This window comes from Lethenteron reissneri, chromosome 43 (genome assembly GCF_015708825.2).
Source record: "Lethenteron reissneri isolate LAM-NWPU_2019-01 chromosome 43, ASM1570882v1, whole genome shotgun sequence".
Lineage (NCBI taxonomy): Eukaryota > Metazoa > Chordata > Hyperoartia > Petromyzontiformes > Petromyzontidae > Lethenteron > Lethenteron reissneri.
In genome coordinates this window covers 7,395,376-7,419,208 of record NC_083821.1, presented here as the reverse complement: position 1 = coordinate 7,419,208, position 23,833 = coordinate 7,395,376, and the positions used below count along the sequence as shown (strand labels likewise).

General features: G+C 44.0%; 1 protein-coding gene across 9 annotated transcripts in view; it reads right to left on the bottom strand.

Moving 5' to 3' along the window:
• Nucleotides 1-23,833, bottom strand: part of LOC133353377 (otoferlin-like) — a 163,259-nt gene continuing 139,426 nt past the window's right edge. For 5 of the 9 annotated variants that reach the window (XM_061569571.1, XM_061569576.1, XM_061569575.1 and 2 more), the window contains 13 exons: nucleotides 23,514-23,645; nucleotides 22,946-23,083; nucleotides 20,271-20,398; nucleotides 19,566-19,736; nucleotides 19,091-19,251; nucleotides 18,164-18,306; nucleotides 17,378-17,466; nucleotides 14,059-14,157; nucleotides 10,152-10,393; nucleotides 8,829-9,007; nucleotides 6,441-6,541; nucleotides 5,287-5,472; nucleotides 4,770-4,941 (listed from right to left, as the gene is read on the bottom strand). In XM_061569571.1, the coding sequence (XP_061425555.1) occupies nucleotides 5,292-5,472; nucleotides 6,441-6,541; nucleotides 8,829-9,007; nucleotides 10,152-10,393; nucleotides 14,059-14,157; nucleotides 17,378-17,466; nucleotides 18,164-18,306; nucleotides 19,091-19,251; nucleotides 19,566-19,736; nucleotides 20,271-20,398; nucleotides 22,946-23,083; nucleotides 23,514-23,645 (1,764 nt within the window). In that variant the 3' untranslated portion in view covers nucleotides 4,770-4,941; nucleotides 5,287-5,291. Of the gene's footprint in view, nucleotides 4,942-5,286; nucleotides 5,473-6,440; nucleotides 6,542-8,828; nucleotides 9,008-10,151; nucleotides 10,394-14,058; nucleotides 14,158-14,259; nucleotides 14,359-17,377; nucleotides 17,467-18,163; nucleotides 18,307-19,090; nucleotides 19,252-19,565; nucleotides 19,737-20,270; nucleotides 20,399-22,945; nucleotides 23,084-23,513; nucleotides 23,646-23,833 lie in introns of all 9 variants that reach the window. The other 4 variants (XM_061569574.1, XM_061569580.1, XM_061569572.1 and 1 more) reach the window with 3 other exon arrangements.

Below are 23,833 nucleotides of genomic sequence, written 5' to 3'. Positions count from 1 at the left end.
CAAACTCAAGTTTTTTATTTACTTCACAGAGCACTTACAATTCAACGCACTAGAATGCACAAAAGAGTGCCGATGTCAACCGGCGCGGAGTAAAATAGCCACCAACCTCGTTCCCCACAGTCCCCAACACGAATCGGCTACTTGCACCATCACGCCATCACATATACAGCAACAAGCCCCCCCTATCCCCCCTTCCCCGCCTTCATTAATTCATCGCGAGGAAATCCGGATTGTAATTCCGCCATGCATCATGTACAACAAGGCTATCTACTGGACTGTATAAACACACTTTTATAAACGCATGTATACTTTACATAGTGTACAATCAACCTCTATATACACAGATTTACATATATGTATAGGATGCTATTAAACAGCACTCTTATCATCGCAACTATATATTTTGTTCATTCGTCATGCAGCTTTTTTAAAAGACTGTTGTAATCAAGAACCGTCTAACCTTTTTTTTTGGCGACACACTGCGGCACCGATAAAGACGCACATCGAATGTGTTAATGTCGATTTTTCTACCTAAATTTGAGTTCAACGTCCAAGGAAGACTTATTGGCGACTTGTTCTGACTAGCATACTCTAACACAACCTTTCCCTCACCCTAGCAATAATCCCTTCAACTTTCCCAAAGCTAGCATAATTCTACACTTTCATTTGACGACACATTTTGTACGACTGTGATTCACAGCGAGGGCTTCAATTAACTGCGTGATTCAAAGCTATGCTTGCTGCTCTCCAACACTTATCGAATATACAGGGTGCTTGAAAATAATGTTAACTTATATGGGACTATCGTTTTAATGGAAAAAGAACGGATAATAGACTGTAACGTGATAACAAATGTATGTTAATCGCTTCAAAGAGTCTCCACTTGTTCGCCATCATTGTCAACACGTGCCCGGAATCTTCTCCAGGTGGTCTCCAGAGCCCGGAGGCACATTTCTTCGTGCTATTGCTGCAAATTCTCGGAAGTGTTCACATTTTTGTGAAGCACCCTGTAATTTTCATGGATGGCTAACGTGCTTCGTATGTCTTTACAAAAACCCCTGACCTTCAATAATAACACAACAATAGGTCTTTCTAAGTAATCTAATGCCCTTGCTCGTAACATAATTTTTTATTCCATTTGAAAATCTATACGTATCATCTCATGCATTATTACAGGAGAACTCCATTAACCTTCAACCATATTACCCACAATTCCTGTCATTTGTGGGACCATATTACCCACAATTCCTGTCATTTGTGGGACCTGAAAGGTTCCATGCAATGTAGTCATCCGTGTCCCTATTTTTCCTGTTATCCACAATTACCCAAGGTTTTTGTTCCAGTCGTTCACAGATAAGTGGAGGTGAGTGGCACATTCATCCTTATTATCTTAGCCTCTTCGTGGTTTTTCTTTTTTAAGAAAGTAGAAATAAGTTGTGCGCTCTTTCATAAAAGTGACGCAGTGCTCTGGTGTAGATCACCAACCTTAATCGATTTTAATTTTTATGAAAAAATAAATCTAAAACTCCTACTGTACTCCAATGTGTGTTACTAAGCTAGATGACAAAGGGGATCTCACTTGGAACCATGATTAATAGCATATAGTACATAAAAGATGTATGTATTACATTCATGGGCAGCAACATAACGTTATATAGAAACGTTTTTAAGAAAAACCAACAAGAAACATTTTCGTGCATTTTAAACAGGCAGAACAAAATTACAAACGTAATCATCAATACAATTCAACTGCTATGCCGTGATTAAATAAACGTAGGGTTTTAAAGAGAAAATCCCTGCTTCACTAGTAAACATTATTAATCACAAGCGGATGATGGAGAGTGGTCAAGAGTGGTAACAGAGCGGCAGTCAAGCAATGGAATGCATCCGAGGAGATGGAGCAATGAAACCTGTTCACGTGCTGGGTGGATTGTTACATCGAAGAATTTTGACTGGTAGCAATGGCTTGGGGAGGCCTTCATCCAGCAGTTGATTGACCATGGCAGACGATAAAAAACCAAAATATATATATACACCAGGTGGAACAATATATTTGAAAGCAAAAGTGGGAGATTCCTTGTTCAAAAGCTTCTGAGACCTGGGATCGCATTAATGAACCGGCTGATCCATATAAACACAGACTTCCGTGATTGTCCACATTATCCCCATAAAAATAAACCCACAGACCAGTAACCACCGTGTCCTATGCATTGCATCACACAAAACACCATTGCACAATGCATTGCAAATCCTCACTCTAAATGTTGGAGAAATTCCATTAAAGCAATTACATAGAAATATTATTACATTTACAACTTACCCATACCACCAATTCCGTTTTAAAAAAAACGTTGAGGATCAATACAAAAGTAGAATAGATGACGGGATTTTGCGGCGTTTAGAATAAAACATCAAACTATTTTGAGAACAAGCTATTCAAGGTATGCGCACATTATTTTCCAACACAGTAACTACTCAAAACAATGCATTACAGTAAGTATTAGCGTACATATTTAAAGTATCCTCAGTACGACTTTTTTTGGTATTTGTCATAAAAAACTACTGATTTTGCAATATTATATTTGTAACGATATTTTCTATTAAATCAATGAATGTTAAGATTAAATACTGGTTATTGGGAGGTCAAAAAATTACTACTATTATATTATTATTGATTTCAGTTATCCACTTACTCAAGTACTGTGCATAATAGTTCACCACATTTCTATATCAAAGTCCAAAATTAAGTGATGCAAAGAACAGTGGTGGCAGTGTCCCAGTACAGAAAAAATATATATAGAAACAGATGTCGACCAATGACACACGCAACCCTCTTAGTACACCTACGTAGCACTTTCCTTATGTCTAGATCCGTAACGTATTCAGTACTTTTAGATACAAATGGAGGATGTAACGTCCAAGCAATAATGAATGCACATTGAAGACCGGTCCATGTGGCAAAGAGATAGATTTCAGCAACTCACTTTTGGCTCTGTTTTTTTCTTCCCGTTCATTCGTCCTCTATTGTCCAGGTCATGAGGGTCCCCTCCCGTTACACATTTTATGTTGCACATTAGGCCATCGTGCAGTCTGATTCTGTGCTTTAATGTTTTTTGTCGAATTAAAAAGATCAACGTTGTAAAATGCCAAATTAATTATAAACCATGACCAGGCATCCTGAAATAAAATACTTAACTGACAGCAAGATAAAGGTGCAGCCTTTCGATTGATTGCTACTGGCATTAGGGCCTCTACCAACGAAAGAACTCAATCATGTTTCGATATTTTGGTCGACTCGTCAACGCTGGACAGACGTCTTAGAAGACATGAGCGTACCCACACTTTACCCAACCGCACGGGACCTGCTGATCAACCGTAACACTTATACTGCTGCGTGGACCGAGGCAGAGGGCTTTAATAAACTTGCGAGATTGTTTTAATTGCCACGCCGGGAAATTGAATCGAATGGGCGAGCTTTGGAGTGCAAGTCCAGTGTGCTAGCATTACACCACCACAGCATCCCCACCCTCCTATGATACACTGGGCAGTGTGTCACTTTGTTCTGGTGCTAAAGAATTGTGCTTTGGTGCTGTCACACGACAAATAACGTATTCCCACCTTTTTTTAAATAAGATGATCCACACTTAAGAACTTGTGGCTTACGAACAATTGTGGTTTCCACGAGATGATTTCAACCAGGTGCTGTATTTAAAGCCGAGTTGGGCCATATCTTTGTGAAATTTGGCCAACGGATGGAAAAGGAAGGCCTCGCCCGACTTGAGCTTTGAGCAGCTCACTGTTGCTACCCCGTCCAAAATCATGCAGGGAAATGTTCTAAAAATCACACGTGTCAGTTGTATGATAATTGATTGCATAAACTGTCTACTCAAAAATACAAAAACTACCACAAATTAAACATTAGCTGTCCACATGCAGAGAGTGTACATGACTTATAGTACACACCAAAATATAAGAATTGGTTTTCGCCTTTTTTCTGGCAACAAAAAAGGTGTTAAGATGTTAAAACACCAAACTGAAACCTTTTACAAGGAATCATGTCTGCATTAACCACAATACTTGTGGTCAAAATGCAAACAAAAAACATACTCTGACAATATGTGCATTGTCTTCGAAACTGATTGGTCCACACCAGAGACAGCTTTCTTTTTAGCCGAGTCTCAAAACGGTGTTTGACCAGAGGACGCCGTTTTGAGACTCGGCTCATATTTTGGTACTGGCAAAAGAGGTCCCATTAAGTACACACCAAAGCAAATGCTATCATAATTTAAATGCTTGTTTGTAATACACCATAAACATATACCACTGTACAATCGCTGCAACCAGTGCAGCTGGCTAGTATATTATATAAACTCACACACCTGCCCACAGGTGAGGCTGCCAACCTAATCCCCATGGGTGGCATGTAACGCAAGAGGCTATTTTTTTACGCACAATAATGGTCTCCTGAGCAAAGGTGTCACTTTAAGTGCTTATTCGAACGGTTGGAGTGCATGTGTAGATTTTTCGAGACGACGCTGCTAATGCGTCACATGTTCACAACGTAACATTATCAACACATCCCGTCAGCTTGGGTGCACCTGTGCTACGTGAGTTATAAACAGGCTGTGGATAATTGGCTTTGCCTCTCCTTTGAGGTGGATCCATCTCGTGCCCTCGCAACCCTGTAAAACATCATGAGCTTTGGCTATAATCCTCTTGGCATCTTTTGGAATGTTTCCGAAAGCCATCGTCTCTGAGGTTCCCTATCCGAAGATGTTGTTTGTGATGGCGCCTGGCAATGTGTAGAGAAGCAGGGCGATGAAGAGGGCAAAGATGAGGAGGACGAGGGCGGTGATGATGTACCACTTGTAGTTCTTCCAGATGACGAGGAAGAGGGACTTGAATGGATTTGTCAGCCACGAGATAGAAGTTTTGGGGCGACTGCGAGTAGAAGAAATAAAACAATACATCACATCAACTAGAGAATAACAGGACATGGATATTTTTTTTTAAATATTGTCAACTGCTTCAATATAATGACGTTTCAGAATATTACATTGCATTATCGTAACTCTGCATTGCACCAAGGCAACACACACATGCACACTCATACTTAAAGTAAGCGTATCATAAGCAAGCAAACATAATGTGCAAATACTTAAAACGATTGAAAAAAAGGACAAGATTAAAGAAAATAGGCAGGCAATGGGATAGGTACGAAAACACGAATCGCTATAAAGATTATTAAGCAGGGAATAAGGCATGCAAGTGTGAAAGGAAACCCACCACCACTAGGCCCCCAGCAGCTTTTTGACCATGTAGCCAGGCATGTTGTAGATGAAGAGACCGAGAAGGACCAATATCAACAGAGCCACCACGAGTTTGATGATAATCCACTTGTAGCGATGGCAGATGACGTATTTGATGGATTTGAGTGGGTTCAGGAACCAGATGAAAGACGTGTCCGGCCGACTGTCCGTGCCGGCGGTGAGAGTGAAAAGGAGAAGAGAAGTTTTTGTTGTTGTTGAAAAAAAGAGAAAGAATCAAGAAGACTAAACATAGCATCACACATTGCAGCAATACCAAATGCTGAGAGAGTGCAAAGGTGTACAAAATATCTGACGTACAAAATACCTGGCAATTCCTCACTGCTCTTTATACCTAATCAAGCATCGCTGTTGTTCTCTTATCTACCAACTCACCTTGCCCAGCCTCATCGGATGGCTCAGGAGCAGTGAGGGCAGAGTTCATTATAGAGGCAAGGCAGGTGCTCTCCTAAATTGTCAAGGCAACCTGCTAGTATTACTATTGTTTGTCAATTTAGACTGCATCATCATTCGCCTGTCGGCAAGATGGACTGTGAGGTCAAGCAGTTGGCTACACTGAGGTGCCATCCACGTGCTTTTTCGTCTGAGCCACCCTGCCACCCTGTTCTCTGGTTATTTTAAATTTATTTGACATGTGAAAGACTCCTTAAAGATTTGGTCAACGATCCAAGTGCAGGACCCTACTGGAAAAAGGATATTGAGACGGAGGCTTTCCCAGATAAATTGATGTTATTATTACAATGAATGCTGACTACAATCCTGTTTTAATCTAGACAATGACAGTGTGGAGTAGTGGTGAGCGTACTGTGCTCTGAACACGGCAAACCCATGCGTGATTCCCACTCAAGGACCAAGGTTCTGGGCCTCTCCTAGGTGGACTCAGCCTCAAAAAAGTCCTCTGGTATTGTGTGTAAACATCAATACTGGATGTGCGCCGTGCCATCCTACATAGCTGGTCGCGAACCGCATTTGCCCCAGCACCCTACAGGGAATCTTTGTCTACTTTGTCAACTTTGGCTGCTGGCTACCCAAAGTACGTGTACTCTGAGCTGCACCACACGTGTCAGTACTGAACGCCAAGTCGTAAAGCAGCAGGATGTAGAAGCGACGGACTTAGGCTTCTCGAGAGGGTCCGGCTCGCTGCGGCCCAGCCCTGCCGGGTTTTTCTCCGCGTCCTCAGCGGTCAGAAGATGCAGCTCAGCCTCCACCTTCCCCTGCAGGACGCATGCACACAGGGGTCACGCAGAGGTCACGCAGTGGCCACGCAGGGGTCATGCAGGGGTCACGGTGAGCAGAGCAAAAACACAATTCCTATTCGCCTACATCGGCACTCGTCCACTCATGCAGCCTTGCAAACCGTGCAACCGGCCCATGCGTTGGCTCCCGTGGGACTCATATTTGAATAACTCTAAAGTTATTAAAGTCTGATGGAAACGCAAAGAACCGGAGGACGCATCCTCCAAATAACTGACTCATTCGAGCATAATCATGGTGAGCCTCAGCTGTGATCTTGTGAGTGAGGGAGACAGCATGTACAAATGTACTTCGAACTTCTTTTGCACCGTACGTAACCAACCGTGCTAATCCGATAGTGGAAGAGGGAGAAGAAAGGGGTGAAGCAGGAGGAAGACAAAGGAAAGAGTGGGATGGCAGGCAGAAAAAAACACGAGTGGTAGTCAGATCTGAAGCAAAAAAACGCCATTAATACAAGAGATTAGTTGGTGATTAGAATATGCCAAAAATAATTTTGAATCGATTAATCATGATTGTCATAATTAATCAATCAAAATGTGTTCTATATATACTGTATATATATCTGAAATTACGTTTGTATTTTAAATAATTCCACAGCCATAGCACTTGATAATTACTTATTTTTAAATCCTTTATATTAAGTTCACTTGCTTGCTTGCGCGCTTACGACCGTGCAAATCTTTCGGTCGTTTTTTAACCCACTTCCCGTGATCCAATCGAGCTGACATTTTGCACACAGACTCGTTGTGCGTGACTATTTTCGTGAAAAAATTTTTCCAAAATTTTCCACTTTTAGGAAAAAAAAAATCATATTTTATTTAAAACACCAATGTGATAAAAATGAAACTCTTACTCAAGAAAACCAGAAATGAATAATAAAATAAAACCGATGCCACGCATATAAAGGATTTATAGTGAAAAACTTTGTTTTTACGGGTTAATTTTTAATTATTAGTGTTGGACATGACACACATTGGGCTAGCAATGAAGTTGGAGTAACTTATCCGTTAAATCCACGTAACGGTCAGCAATGCATAGTGGTCTTAAAGATAATTATCGAGTGTTTACACAAGGCTGGGTTAAGAGGGGCGACACCTTCAACCTGTGCATGGTCACTGCCGCGGAATTCATAACGGACGGTGGCCATGATGGCCGGGTGAGCGAGGAAGCTACATTTCACGTCTAGAGCTCTTGAGCTCGTACTTGCTGAGCGAGATAGCCTTCAAAATGAATCCAGGCACCAATTGCAAATCTAGCGAGCTGACCGGCTCAGCCCAGTCGGCGATGATTGCACTCATAATTTCCTTTAGCTTTTGTTTTTCACTTGCTTTTCAATATTCCAGCTCTGAGAACTTCATTCATTTGGTTTATTTGATCCACATGCCATACACTTCTCTACAGCACAGGATGTGAGAAGGAGCTACGTCCACTTTCTGTATGCAATTTTGAAAGGACATCTCTTCTACTCGTAATACCGCACAAATTGGAATCTGAGAGGGAATTGATAAAACAAAGTAAAACAATACTTTGTAAAAAAAGACTCGGTTTTACCCGTTCCGGTAATAAAACAGGAGGTGTTAAGATGTTCAATCACCAAATAGTTACCCCTTATTACAAGGCATCAAGTCTGCATTAACCACACATTTTTTCCATCATTTTGACACTGGCATAAAGGTCCCATAGATATACTTGATCAACCAGAACTTTAAACACTTTGATACTTGCATTGTTTTTGTAATATTCGCCTTTTGGCATTCTCTAGTCTTACACTGGTGAGACAAGGCCATAACGATGGCTGTCTCTGGTCTCGGCCAATCAGTTTCAAAGACAATGCATAAATAATTATCAGAGCATGTTTGTTTGCACGTTTTGCCACAATTATGTGTTGTTAATGCAGACACGATGCCTTCCAATGGCCACCTATTTGGTGTTTGCACATCTCAACACCGCCTGTTTTATTTCCAGAAGGGGTAAAGCATATTCTTATTTTTTCATCATTTTGAAACTGCCAAAACACGTTCCTTTGGAGTGGGCAGGTAGGAACTTGGTTGGACAGCGCATTCGTGCACGACAGAAAGCTCGCGGTCACGTGACGCACTTCAACCAATCCGGGAGTGTACATGTTTGGGAGGGGCTATGCACGACAGACAAATCATCCCTGGTGGGCAGTGTGGAACTGTTGTTCCTACCTGTAAAAAGGTCCCGTAAATTTAAAAAAGAAAATAGACATATATACGAACGCCGTACCGTGAGCTCCTGTTCGTCGTTCTCGTCGCGGGAGACAAAAGGCCACCAGCCCTTGACCCGTTTGAGCTTGAATATGGAGATCATGGGCACCGAGCCGTCCATCTTGAGCATGTTCAACGAGCACTGCTTGGCGGACTTTGCTCCTCGTGGGAAGCGGTTGAGGTCCAACTCAATGGCACCTGGTCGTGAATGCACAACGGTCAAACCACTGCAACAATATCGTACAAGACGCGGGCATGGAGGTCTCCAGTTTACCCTCGTGAACATGCGCAGCGAGTGAGTGATGTCCGTCAGCCTGTATAGAACGTGAGCGGGAAGTGTGACGAACACGCTCGGCTTCATTAGTCTCCACCTGTGCGTATGTTTGCACGTTACACCTGGAACAAATTTTATTGTGAGTCGTCCTCGAGAATTCCCAGGTCCGGTTAAGATCCGTAATGCAAATCATATGTGTGTATGGCCTGGGATTGTTGAATTCAGGTTTGCTCTCACAGAGACATTCGAACACATACAGAGGACTAAAAGACAAATACCCCCCATATAACCTTAACAAACTATTGGGGAAAGTGCTGTTAGCAAGCATCAATGAGGGCCACCACAAGGTACTCATTTGAGGCTGAGTCAACCTAGGGGAGGCCCAGGACCGAATCAGATAATTGTCACTGGTGTTGGCCATGAGCAAATTATCGAACCCGGGCTGCTTGGTTCGTAGCACAGTGCCGCTAACCACTACACTCCCGCCCCCCACACAACACAAAGACAGAAACACACAAACAGAAACACATTCACCCAAACCAACACACCGACACACACAAATGTACATTCACACACACACAAAACCGCACATATACAGAACCACACACAGAACCATCCACACACACAACCGCACATACAGAACCACGCCACACACACACAGAACCACGCAACACACACACAGAACCATACACACACAACCGAGCATACGCACACACAGAACCACGCAACACACACACAGAACCACGCAACACACACAGAACCGCGCAAACACACACACAGAACCACGCAACACACACACGCAATCGCACATACGCACACACAGAACCACGCAACACACACACAGAACCGCGCAAACACACACACAGAACCACGCAACACACACACAGAACCACACAACACACACACAGAACCATACACGCACACAAAACCTAGCACACGCACACACAGAACCGCGCAAACACACAAAACCGCACGTAACCACGCACGGAACAGCACACACACGCGCGCACACACAAAACCACACACGCGCGCGTGCACAGAAGCACAAACGCCGTAGCAGGGCCTCACCAAGAAAGTCGTCGGCCGAGAAGTGGTCGGCGTCCCACACCTGCAGAGTGAGACGCGCCGGGATCTTGTACTCGGTCTCGTCCCACGAGAAGAGGGACTCCTTCTTGGAGATGACGATCTTCTCCTCCGCCACCAGGTAGTCGAAGGGGTAGATGAAGCGCCAGTTGAAGTTGCCCTCGCCCGTGAGCGAGTGGTAGTGCACGTCCGTATCCTGCTTGTCCTCCTGCTGCCCCTTTAGCCAGCTGCGAGCGAGCGACGCGGATGAGTTTGGACAAACACCGCGAGATTCCGTGGTGTTTGCGTGCAGTAGGGGGACACGAGGTTAATTGGCTTCTTTACGGTGGGTTTTTTGCATATGCCCATGCTGTGTGCCTCTTCTATTATTGCGTACGATGGCAATATGTTCAGGAGCTGATCAATGTCAATGCCGAGATCTGCTAGCCACGTCAAGAGGGCTTCAGCAGAGAGAGGGAGTTCGTGTATGCTAGTATTTAATTTATTATTTTCTCTTTATATGTGACTTTACCGAAAGAACCAAAGAGTAATTCCTGCAGTCACGAAAGCTCCAAATTAAGTATAGAGTTCGTGTAGCTTTGCTGTTCCTCCCCCGTTGAAGGAGGGCAGACTGCAGTGGTATATCATATCGACTATAGTACCGTATGGTAAACCACTGTAGCCTGCGTGTACCCTGCATTTTTTCCATTGTCTCTCTTGTAAATGTTGTCTAAAATTTATAATAATGCATTAATGTGGCCATACACCTCCCCATTCATCAAAATTATATGAACCTTGTGGCATATATATTTAAGCATTGGTATACGTATATGCATGGGTTTACTCATTTGTGGATACAGTAAACAATTGTCCATGAATATAGTCTGTAATTATATCTGTGTTACATGCCTATGTCATGAAGTATGGTGAAACACGACCAACATAGTGTTAGGGAGGGCTTCGCAATAGAATTGTGAAAGGGCTGAACAATATTTTGTTTTATGATTAGACAAACAAAATTCATTTTCCTCCCCTTGTTGTCCTAAAACTTAATAAAAATTAAGCAGTAACAAATAAATTACGCTGACAATTATATCTGGGCATTGGTAGCTATAAATAGCAGTGGTAACAGTCTACATATTAAAAAAAACACATTTAACGGCACTTGAAGTGTGGTCTTCCAGCACTGATTCTCAAGCGTTTGCGTGGCACTGAACACATCATTCATTTAGCAAATGGCTTTTAAAAGCAATAAAACTGTACAGCAATTAAACCGTACAAACAACTGTCTGTCATTGAAACACTGGTTTTGAATTTTGGTTACTTGGATATGACCATAAATACCATATACTGTACTAAGACTATAGCTGCAATGCTGAAGTTATAATGATTCATGCCAAAAGTGTACATGAGTTATATTTTAATTCATTACTAGGGATAAAATAATGTGGCTTTCATTTCAACCCATTTTCACAGCACCATGATGATCAGTGCTGATCTCAGTTCTAGAGTTAACATCCCGACAATGTGGGATAATATGTACATTATCTAAGGTGTCACTTAATTTAGCCACTGTCACTTTAACAGCAGGGTAATTGTACATTCATCTATAACTATTCCATCCCTCTTTAATAAAATACTGTCCAGACAAATAGAAATCTGTTAAATATCCTTACACACACAATTGTCTTATGTTATACAAATATATATAATACTGCAATTGCTAATGTTTTAGATGGCCATACTATTGCTAGCAGTCTTCGCGTGGAAAATGAAAGGACTAGCGGTGTGTCAATGAATACATCCGAGTACAGCTTTTACAGTCAATGACTGAATTCAATATCTGAAAAACTAGACTATAAACACCAGGATTCCTCCTCCCCCGAGCGATTATGTCGAATGCACAGCTCACAGCTTGAGAAGCAATGCTGCCAGAACCCATTAAGACACACGACACACGGCTCCCCACGATGTTATGGGCATGCTGGGAAGCATGGGCCAAATGGACAGGCTCAGTAAAGTCACTGCGATCGCAACAGGAAATAATCACAGGCAAAGGGGCAGTCAGTGCAGAGAAGAAAGTGCATATGGGCATGTGGCACAGTTTGTGCGCGTTGTGTAGCAAATAGGGGATACAACCAGCATTATTGGGACACTGCAATTTGAAATGATTTCACATCATTAACTTTACAGTGTAGTCGTTTCCCAGGGATGTGAGAGACTCCAGTGTAGATTTTCGCTGTTGTGCTCTATAGGTCTCTAAACGTTTTCCGGTTGTACAGAGTGTAGTTCAGCATGATGTCCGACGTTTCGGGATGACGGCAATATGTTCAGGGGCTATTCAGTTCCTGAAGAAGCTCCGAGCACATGCAGCGACACTTCGGGCATCACACAGAACTACACGCGGCTGAAATGTAACTAACTACGTGACTTTACCAAAATAACCAAAGAGTATGCCAAATGTATGTTTCAATAACAAAAGGCCATTCCAGGGTCAAAGAAAATTACTGCGAGCATTGCATTACAATCTGATGATGGACGATCATGGTCACAGCAGCAGAATGCCATGCCAGTTTTCCGAAAATTGCCGTGACTTGTCAGGAAGGAAAGGGACGCAGGAAGATGTGTCCATGCCAGGGGAGGTGGTGTCCAGAGCAATACTGGACACTTTCACAGAACGGTTTGCACTTGGCATGGCACAGGGTTCATGGGTTCCCAGCAGAAATCTGCGGAGGAGCTGATTGATGTACACTTTGCAAGGTGGATTATTATGGTTAGTTTTAACTGTAAAGGAACAGGCATGCATACTGCACACTTTGTTTTGGCAGTGACTTTCAATTATGAAGTAGAATGATTGATACTGGAAAGCGAATCAAAATGATTTTCGACTAAGTTTCATCCTTCCGCAGATTTCTTTTGGGGAGGGTCATACTCTTGTGAAGAAGAATGGTGTCAGAGAGAGACCACAAGTGCAGAGACAATGAGTTCACGTACAAACACAAAACATGAATTTGCAATCGCATTCATAGACCGCAACTGCACATTTAAAGTGACACTGTATACTCCTATTCAAATTGTTAAAGATACACTTAGCGGACCATACTCTATTTAATGTGACTGAAATAACGACTGTGTTTATAGTCACAGACCATCTCATGTATGCTTTGAATATATCGATAATTCTAATGGGCAACAAATATTACTTCTAAAGATGTCACGCATTGTAACATTTGCCAATTGTTTTTTCCCCCCATAACACGTGATGTAAATACCGGCAAATAATTGGTGATGGAAGCGATAGAGAGAAATTAAAAACAGTTGAAAAATATATATTAGTCATATAGCACAGGGCACCCAATAATGCTAATGGTCAATGTGACCCATGCATATACGCACGTGGGATATTTTGTTCGTTTTGTTGTCGCAAAACAAACAGGAGTCTCGATTTAAAGCTTTCGTGACTGCAGGGATTCGTCTTTTTGGTTCTTTCGGTAAAGTCACGTAGAAGGGAAATAATAAAATAATAAAAATTAAACATAATAAAATAATTCTCACGACGTTTCGGCCACAACGCAAGCAGCCGTCCTCAGGTGAAGAACAGGTCTGTCGGAAAGACAGGTCTGTCAGAAAGACAGCGTCTGAATGACGCTGTCTTTCCGACAGACCTGTTCTTCACCTGAGGACGGCTGCTTGCGTTGTGGCCGAAACGTCGTGAGAATTGTATTTTAGTATGTTTTCATTTTATTTTATTATTTCCCTTCTACGTGACTTTACCGAAAGAACCAAGAAGATAAACAGGAGTCTGCTATTTTGCATCCGCTTTCAAGTGAATCAGTGGACAAGCCTGAGGTGGCACATTCCACAATAGGACAAAAGCATACAGCGTCTCTTTCAAAGGCGAGGTTGCCTTTACCCTCGCACGTAGATATCCGACATCTTCTCTCCCGTCATGAAAGCATCGTCTTCCAAAATCACCTCGTCGGTGTTCCAAATGATTATACGCAGCTCATAGCTTCCAGCGAGAAGGCGTTAAGAGGGCAGAGGAGAAGAGAAATCAAGAAGGCGAAATGTATAGCGGCCACGGGGAGTGGCGGAGTGGCGGGGCTGTACGTACCCGCGCACGTAAATATCGCTCGAACGCTCGCCTGTGAAGAAATTGTCGTCCTCAAGCGTAACCTCATCCGTGTTCCATATCACAACCTTGAGCACGTAGCTGTGGGGGGGGGGGGGGCGGGTGTGAGGGGGTGGGGATCGTGTCGGTGGGCAGGGAGGGAGGAGGGTCAGCAGAAGTGTCCCAGCAGGCAGGCACGAGGGGCATGGTGGTCGATGATGTGGAGTCGAGGCTGTCGCACACGTGAACTTACAACATTGCCGTCTCGCTCGTCAAGGTGGGCGAGAGAAGAGGAAAGGGAGCGACGTTAATTATGAATGTTCACAGGTTCACACACGCCCGGGGCGTTTGTGGTGCACACACACAAGTATGGCAATGCAGGGACCTGCAAAACATCCAGGGCAAAGTGCTCAACCAATTGCTGAATAATTGCACCCAGTATTATGACAAGTGTCTCATTTGACACCATCAGTAATACAAGGGCACAGGTACACCTCCCCTAAAACTAAACGACATTTTTTTTTATTTTACCAGGCAAGGCCCACTGAACTATATCGCTCTCTTTCGGAAGCGACCTGGCCACAAATAATAGCTCAAAAAAGTGGCTTATCATCTTGATATTCCTAACAGCCAAATACCCTAAGCGCACGTTGATTCTAAATCCACGCGACCACGGGGAGAACGTGCTGACTCCAAATATACAGCAACAGGCGTCAGGGTCTGGATTTAACCCACAACATCCTGTATACCAGGTAAGGTAGTTAACATCTCACTACCGTGGTGCCGTTACAAGACATGTGGTTTGCCACCAGAAGGGTGATCTCAGCACCCAACCAGGGGTCAACTCAGGCCTTCATTTCTCCTGGGTAATTAAAATAAGTATCACTTTTGTCAACGTTAGTCGTCCTACGGATGACTTTCCCCGGCCACCGGCAGCCTAGTCTCGTTCCAGTTCTTGGTTCTTTCGGTAAAGTCATGTAGAATGGAAATAATTACATAATAAAAATAAAACATAATAAAATAATTCTCACGACGTTTCGGCCACAACGCAAGCAGCCGTCCTCAGGTGGAGAGCAGGTCTGTCGAGAAGACAGAGTCTGAATGACTCTGATTGCGTTGTGGCCGAAACGTCGTGAGAATTATTTTATTATGTTTTATTTTTATTATTTTATTACTTCCATTCTACTTGACTTTACCGAAAGAACCAAGAAGATGAATCCCTGCAGTCACGAAAGCTTTAAATCGAAATTTAGTCTCGTTCCTGCTCAATAAATAAAGTGAAAACATGTCAAACATGTAACAGGTCGTGTTTGCTTTGTGTGCACTATATATACTAATGTGTACAGCACTGCGTAGTGTTTATTGCGTGCATGGGCCGTGTGACTGGAGTACAGCATGTGTACTGAGTATGTGGCCTTTGTTGTGGTATGTATGAAGTGCACATTGTGTACTGTGTATTGATTGTGTTTATGTCGTCTAAACGCAATGCAGCTGCTGTGTACGTAGATTTCGATTTAAAGCTTTTGTGACTGCAGGGATTCATCTTCTTGGTTCTTTCGGTAAAGTCATTCTTCACATGAGAACGGCTGCTTGCGTTGTAGCCGAAACGTCGTGATAATTATTTTATTATGTTTTATTTTTATTATTTTATTATTTCCCTTCTACGTGACTTTACCGAAAGAACCAAGAAGATGTGTACGTAGAGTTTGCCATATGTGTGGATGGATTGTATGTACTGTATATGTAGTGTACACCGTATAATACTTAGCGGCTGATGCTTTGTTTTGTCGATGCAATGTATCTGTAGAGTAAAAGCAAATGCTAGCACGTAGGATAAGATATGTGTATGTAGAGTGCTGTGTGTGTGCGTCTGCTATATATGGCTAATTTTGGTTTGCAGTGCATGTGCTGTGCACATATGGCATGTGTAATGAGCCTGTATTTTTTATTCATGTAAACACCGCGCGTGTTTGCGAGGGTTGTTTTGTATGCGAAAAGAACATTGGAGTGCCACACAAAGGCCTGTGCACGTGCTAAGGAATAGAGGACTCTAATGTGTGAACCAGGGTCGGCAACCAACATAAGAAGAAGAGCCAATTTTTTTTTTCGAATTCGGTACAATCCTCAATATTTCAAGAGCCGCAATGCACGTGATTGCACACGTACATTACGTCACGAAGCAGTCCGTAAGAGATTAACCAACAGATTCACAAAGCCAAAGTGAAGTGAATTTTCTGGTTTGGGAGTTTCATATCTCTGCCATCCGCAAACCCTGGAACTGGGTCAGTGATTTGCAAGCGTCTATCGTCTCACCTGGTGTCACATTTGTGGCATTTATTTTTCATATGTTAAATAAGCAATAAGCAAGGTCGAGTGTGTATGTGTGTGTTGATGTTGCATGCAAGAAGTGTTTAGGTTGAGTGTTTTTGTGTTAAGTATGGCATTGAGCCAGCATATTTGGAATTAAAATCCCTGGTACGTTCTAGATTTAGCGCTGATTAATATTAAAGTCTCTCCAATGCCTAACCACGAAGCTGGCTTGGCAATATAAATGTCAACGTACAAATACTGCCACTCATTGCACACATGAAACCCAACAACGTCTAAGCTCTGATGCATAGAGATTAAAGCCAAACCCATAAAAAAGGGCATGACCAACATGGGAAGCGTTCTATCCACATTGTATTAACCTGCAAATAGAATTCAATAAGTTCATTAAAAAAAAATCCAATTGAAATACTCTGTGGTTATTTCGGTAAAGTCACGTAGGTATAAAAATAAAACAAAAACATATATCATGACGTTTCGATCGGAACACAAGCGGTCGTCCTACGCGAATTTACTAAAAGAACCAAAGAGTATGGATTCCTGCAGTCACGAAAGCTTCAAATCAAGTCAACTTCACTAAAAAACTAATTGTTGAAATGCCAAAAAAGCACCGATATAATTAAATTTCTTAAACCCCAAAGCTTCAAAACGAATCAATTTGCTGTCAACTGGTTATAACACGTGTCACGTGTGCTTAGCCACTGCAGGCTCTTTGAGCTCAAAGAAAACACCCCTTCTAAGGTGAGTTCTAACGAGTATTTGGACACCGCAGATCCACGCAGACAACGCAGACCTCTTGGGTTTGCGTGGAGAGATGTCCACGGGTGGCCCTGGGTGCGGCATGTCCTTCGGAAACATGTCCACCCACATTTCCAGACGGCCCTGCAATGGCGCAAAAAAAAATCAATTTCAATTGAGGCCCTTTAACAAGTAGGCATTATGAATTTGAGGCCCTGTCAGGGGGCGATGCAGTACCTCAGTCAGAAATGCATTCATTCCGGATTTCTGTACACCAGCGCGTCACTCGTGATGTTAATGGAGGTTCATACACCAAGGCGTACACCAATTGATTTTCTGTGATGTCACCACTGAATGGAACGTAACGATAACGCTTGTCGCACACGTAATTCCATTTTCGATGAAGACGCAACGCGATAAACCGACGTATCTTTTGGATACATACCTCGGCTTTATGAATGCTGGGCTGTGCGCCATCACGAATGAATGAGAATGAGCTATCATCTGTGTCTAAAAATCGCGGTCAGCCACTCTGTTGGTGAGGCCACCGCATTGATGAATGCAATCACGTGGAGGTTATGTCACAGCGGGGCGATAATGGAATGTTTGACCACAACTATAAAGTCTGACAGCCCATGAAAGGAAATGTATTTTAAAAAATGCTACATTTTTGGGGGTGAGGGGGACGGGGGGATCGGGTTACATCTTCCTGTACACCAGAAAGCAATTAAGGGCTTGAACCGAAGAAAACCTCAGACCCTTCAACTCGGCATGTCATATGCCATGGAATGTGTTCATAGTGTGGGTGAAGGGCCTGGGCGTGAATGTGGAAGGTGCTCACCTGCTCAATGCCAGCCTTGTCGGGGTGCAGTAGAGGCCGGGTCTCCACGTGCTCCGGTACCAGCCTGCAGCCCACACGGGCAATCTCCTCCCAGCTGTGCAAGACCTTCAGTGCCAGGTGCTCCTCCGTCTGCTTCTTGTGACCTGCACCATTGATGAATACGTCATGGCACTGCAGCGAACGCTCTACTCACCAACGCGCGGGGGCAGGTTAGGGTTCCAGTCCTTCTACTCCACACAGCTATCTCCTTCTTACACAGCTCCCTCCTTCATCCACAGCTCTCTCCTTCATCCACAGCTTCCTCCTTCACAACTCCTTCCTTCATCCACAGCTCACTCCATCCACAACTTCCTCCTTCATCCACAGTTCCCTCCTTCATCCACAGCTCCCTCCTTCATCTACAGTTATCTCTGATATATGCAGAGTCTCTATCTATCCAAACAACAATCAGTGGGCATGTTCTTCCAAATGGTGCAACCTCAGATGATGCCTCTGATTTTATTAATCAAAAAAGTCACGATGATGATGAGGATGATTACTGGGCTGGGTTAACCAGGCAAGGGATCGGAATCCTTTCAAATCTTTTGGTGTGGTTTGTTTTTCTGAATGATTTAAAGTAATAGTGGCACGATGTTAACTACTTCGCCTGGTATACAGGAGGTCGTGGGTTCGATCCTGACCCTGTATATTTGGAGTTTGCATGTTCTCCCTGTGGTCACGTGGATTTACATCCGGGTCCTCCGGTTTTTCCCAAACAAACACATTTATAAACACGAGTTTAGAGTATTTGGCTGCTATACATTTCCAAATGATAAGCCACTTCGTTGAGCTATCATCTGTGGCCAGATCGCTTCTGAAAAAGACCTATATAGCTCAGTGAGCCTTACCTGGTACAATAAAAATTGCTTTTTAGTTTCAGTTTCTCACCGTTGTCATCTTCCATCTCAGTGGGGCCATTGAAGATACGGTTGGCCACCTTTACCCGGCCACCCGGCCCGTAGTGCGGCCCGTCCACCTTGTTGTCCTTGCACAACTTGGCCAGGATCTGTGTCGGCTTCATGGGGTCGCGCCACGTGTTGTAGCCGTGACTGCAGACAATGCGCGAGGGGAGGGGAAAAGAGGTGCATTTATTTCCCATGCTGCAGTCTACATTATAGACTGCCAGTACACTCACCGAGGTTAAGAACCAGGCTACAGTCTACATTATAGACTGCCAGTACACTCACCGAGGTTGTCTACATTATAGACTGCCAGTACACTCACCAAACTTAATAACCAGGCTACAGTTTTGCCGATGCGACAAGATCATTGCATGAGTCCATATGACTCGACACACGTTAACCCCCACGCAAAGGTCACATTCGCTAAAATCCGTGAATTAAAGACGAATGTCGCCACTCACACGGCGTACTGCTGTGCGATCCCGCACGTGGCACGGTGCCGGCTGTAGTAACGGTTCTCGAGGTCAATCTTCGTCTCTCCAATGAGGTCATCCATGCCCACCAGGTCCCAGTCCATGACCTGCACAGTGAGCATTGACTCCATGGGGAAGGTGGCCTCGATGTCAAAAGACCTGGAAACAGCAAAGTGATCACATCATGCTTACTGCACATTGCCTTTCCATTAGATGAACAAATACATTTGAGACCGTACGTAGCCAACCGCGCTCATCAGAGGTGCGGGAATATCACTTGTATGGTAATAATAACGCAGGGTGTATTGATGCATCACTTCATTGATTGATATTTATTCTTAAGCCAATGCACATGTAAAAATCAACGGCTTTTTTAATTAACGTGTCGTATATAATGGGTTCACCTGAACCTTCCAGCCACGAGAGGCTGCTATACCCTTCACAATGTAAAAAAAAAATATGGTTATTGAATCAAAATGTCACAACGAATTGTGACAATTCATTTATTTACTACAGAACCAAATTGCTACTCCTCGAAAATTGTGCTGTTACAATGTCAACGCTTGATAAAATTGCTCGCCACTTTAAGGATAACCAACACTGCATTGACATCTTAAACGCTATAACTAATGGGATCAGGTGGATTGAAACCGCAATTGGCATGACAGACGTCACAGTAACATGAGCACGTACTTTCCAAAGATGGGGTTCAGCTGCTTGGAGATGTAGTTTTCATTGTCCTTCACCTCGGTCTTGCCCAGCTTGATCACAATGTACGGATCCGCCTTCCCATTGATGTCAGCCGGATGGAGGTCAGTGGCCTGGTTGCCAGATGAGCGAACAGAACAAATACGGCACAATATTATGTTACAGGTGAAAGTGAAGTCGGAGCCCCGCAAATGTCTCGTCTCCTGCCACTGCTGGTGGAAAGGCTTCCATTAGAAGGAGCTCTGGAGAGGCAAACTCGAGGGTAATTCAGCCTACTCTTTCACACTGGCTAGACGTCACGGAGGAGGAGGGCGTACCCACACTTCACTCCACACACACACCACCTGCCGATAGACTGTGGTGCACCCATGTATGCTGCTGGGTGGACAATCGTGGCCAATCGACCACTGATCATTTTTAAAAGGGCGGAATGTTGTATATATAGGCCTTTTTCCAAAAAAATATATTAAGAATAATTCGGCCAATATTTTTTTTCTCCATGAAAGGAGCATGAACAGGCGACCTCAGGATTGCAAGTTCAGTGAGCAAACCATTGCACCATGGCCACATCTCCAACATTATTGGCAGGTTAACTTGTACTTGTCAAACAAATGAAAATGATAAGGGTGGCCAACTTCAGTGGATTTTTCTCCGAGTCCTCTGGTTTTTCCCTCCACATTTAGAAACGTAAGTTTAGATTATTTGGCTGGTGTAAATTTCCACATCATAAGCCACTTCGTTGAGCTATCATTTGTGGCCAGGATGTTTATGAAAAAGATCTATATAGCTCAGTGGGCCAATTGTGGTAAAAAAAACTAACTAACACCCAAGTGAGTTCACTCAGTCAACGCCTCTGAAAGTCTGGTGAAAGCGATGGTTTTCCCGCATGCAGTGGACTTGACGGTGACAAAAAAGCGTCTGAAGCAATCCACCACAAATCCCCCCGTGAAAGTGGGCAATATTCACCTCTGAAGACATCGGAAAGTATCCAAGCCATGGTAAAAATGTCAATCGTTTGAGGGAAAAAAGCCCAAATGGGAGCAGCCAATGCGAAGCCTCAGCAGCAGACCATGCTTTCCCCACCTGATGATGGACGCTTGTGTTGCGCCCGACTCGTCGTGATTTATTTTATTTTTATACCTACGTGACTTTACCGAAAGAACCAAAGAGTATGGATTCCTGCAGTCACGAAAGCTTCAAATCAAGATTGATGCGAAGCTTATTCGATGGCCGCGTACCGAGTGGCCAAAGTGGTGTCCTACTCGGCACTTACTTTTTACAGCTGTTCTCTCGCCAGGTATGGCGAGTTTACTAAATTAAGTGAGCACATTAGTAAGGAAGTTTGTTTAATGACCAAAATGTAACAGCTATTGTCATCGGCCACAATGATAATGCATCAACCATCGACCAACTGGTCGGGATCGGTAGCACTGACTTGAAAGTACAGTTGTGTTCTCCTATAACGCGGTAGTTCCTGAAGAACACCGCAGTATGAAAACATTGCATTATAATAAACAATATAGGGTAAAGCACCAGACGAGACAACATGTGAGATGCGTATGTAGGCCAAAAGCATCCAGCAGCATCCCGTCTTGTGTGACGCTACATCGAGGCAGCTGTAAGTCAGTTTACACTGGTAGGAACCTCCTGGTTACACCAGCCCACAGGGGATTATTGTGTCCGTCGTGCAGGGAGGGCCTTGGTGGGGAGAGAGAGGCTGGGTGGGGAGGGGAGGGAAGGGTGGGGATGGTCTGGGTGGGGAGGGTGGGCAGGGGCTGGGTGGGGAGGGTGGGGCTGGGTGGGGGTGGGAGGGGTGGGGCTGGGTGGGGAGGGGCTGGTCACCCCGTGGTGCTCTTATAAAACGCAACGTTTAACCTACTCACGCCGGCTTGTGCCCGCCCTCACAGTCAGGCATATTTGCGGAATACACCACGCCGCCGTTGACCCTGGCCATTGACCGAGCAACCCAACGTTCCTACCAGCTCCCTCCGCAAGAATGTGTTTTTTACTCGCGTGAAAATAGTTCTGTTCACTCAATCACGTTATCTACTATTCGCATCCGCGTTATAAAAAGTCTGTTCCCTAAGACGTTCATCGCGTTATATCCAATTCGCGTCATGAAAAAACACGAGTTATAGGAGAACAGACTGTAAGGCAAACGCTGCAGCAGTTTATCCTAAACACTGTTCAGAAAAGAAAAGTGGGCTCAGGCAGGACACGTTACGAGAAGGTCGATGATGGTTGATGGTCGAGAATAATAAAGGAGTGGCAAACAGCGAAAGAAACGTGTCCGGGAGGATGTCCATCGAGGAGATGGAGCAATGAAATCAGTTTGTGTGCAGCTTCTAGGTGGAGGGTTGTATCTTCAGCATCATGAGATAAGGTGCTAGTTTTGTAAGGCCTTCATCCAGCAGTGGACTGACCATGGCCGATGGTAATTCTTTAAACCTTGGATGGGTTTAGACGGATTCTTATCAGCAAGGTATGGTCTATTAAACCCAGACTCCTGCGTATGCCCCAGTTAATGGCGAGGACCAATCACAACGTGGGACCCACTCACCGTCCACAAGTGGGTTTAAAAAATGATGGAACATATCAATGGAGGTTTGAAAATGGCCTTAAGGTAATACTGCGTTGCTGCGCGTGTGCTGATGGCGTACCCGCACAATGTAGACCCTCACGAGCACGTTGATGGGATCGTTCGTGGGGATGCCCTGGAACATTCCAAACTGGGGGTCGTACCCCACCTCCTTCAGCACGTTGTCCGCGAGGGGCCACTTGTACACGCAGGTCGAGCCCTGTCGACAAGAACCGCGATGACAACAATCGTGTGCACAGCCGTTGACCAATCCATTCCACATGTATTTATATTTTTTTATAAAACTAAACTAAATAATTTAAAATTTTACCAGGTAAGGCCCACTGAGCTATATAGCTCTTTTTTAGTAGCGACCTGACCACAAATGATAGCTCAACGAAGCGGCTTATCACGTCTAAATTTATAATAGCCAAATAATCTAAATGCATGTTTCTAAATGTGGAGGGAAAAACCAGAGGACCCGGAGAAAAATCCACACGACCACAGGGAGAACATACAAGCTCCAAATATACAGGTGGCAGGGTCGGGATCGAACCCACGACTTCCTGCATATCAGGCGAGGGAGTTGGCATCTCACCACCCTGATGTTCAGGTTGTTTGAAAAAAGGTTACGGTCACTTCAGTCTCACCTTGAAACGTCCCACCACCCTCTCCTCATCCAAAATGTCATCTTCATCGCTGGTCTTGCCACGATACAGATTGAACGTGTGTAGCCAGTCCTCAAAGTTGTCAAACTCTGCCTCCAGCTCCTTGTCATAAACCTGCACAGGTGCACAGACCACTGGCTCAGTGTGTGGCATGGACAAGCGTGCGGAGATATTAAAAGGAAGGTGGAGGGCACTGTTGAGTGGAGGGCACTAACTAAGATATTTTCCCATGAAACAGAGCACCTTCATTGCAATGACTTGGCAGAGTAAAGATGAGCAAAAGCAGCCAATGAGGTCCTCTA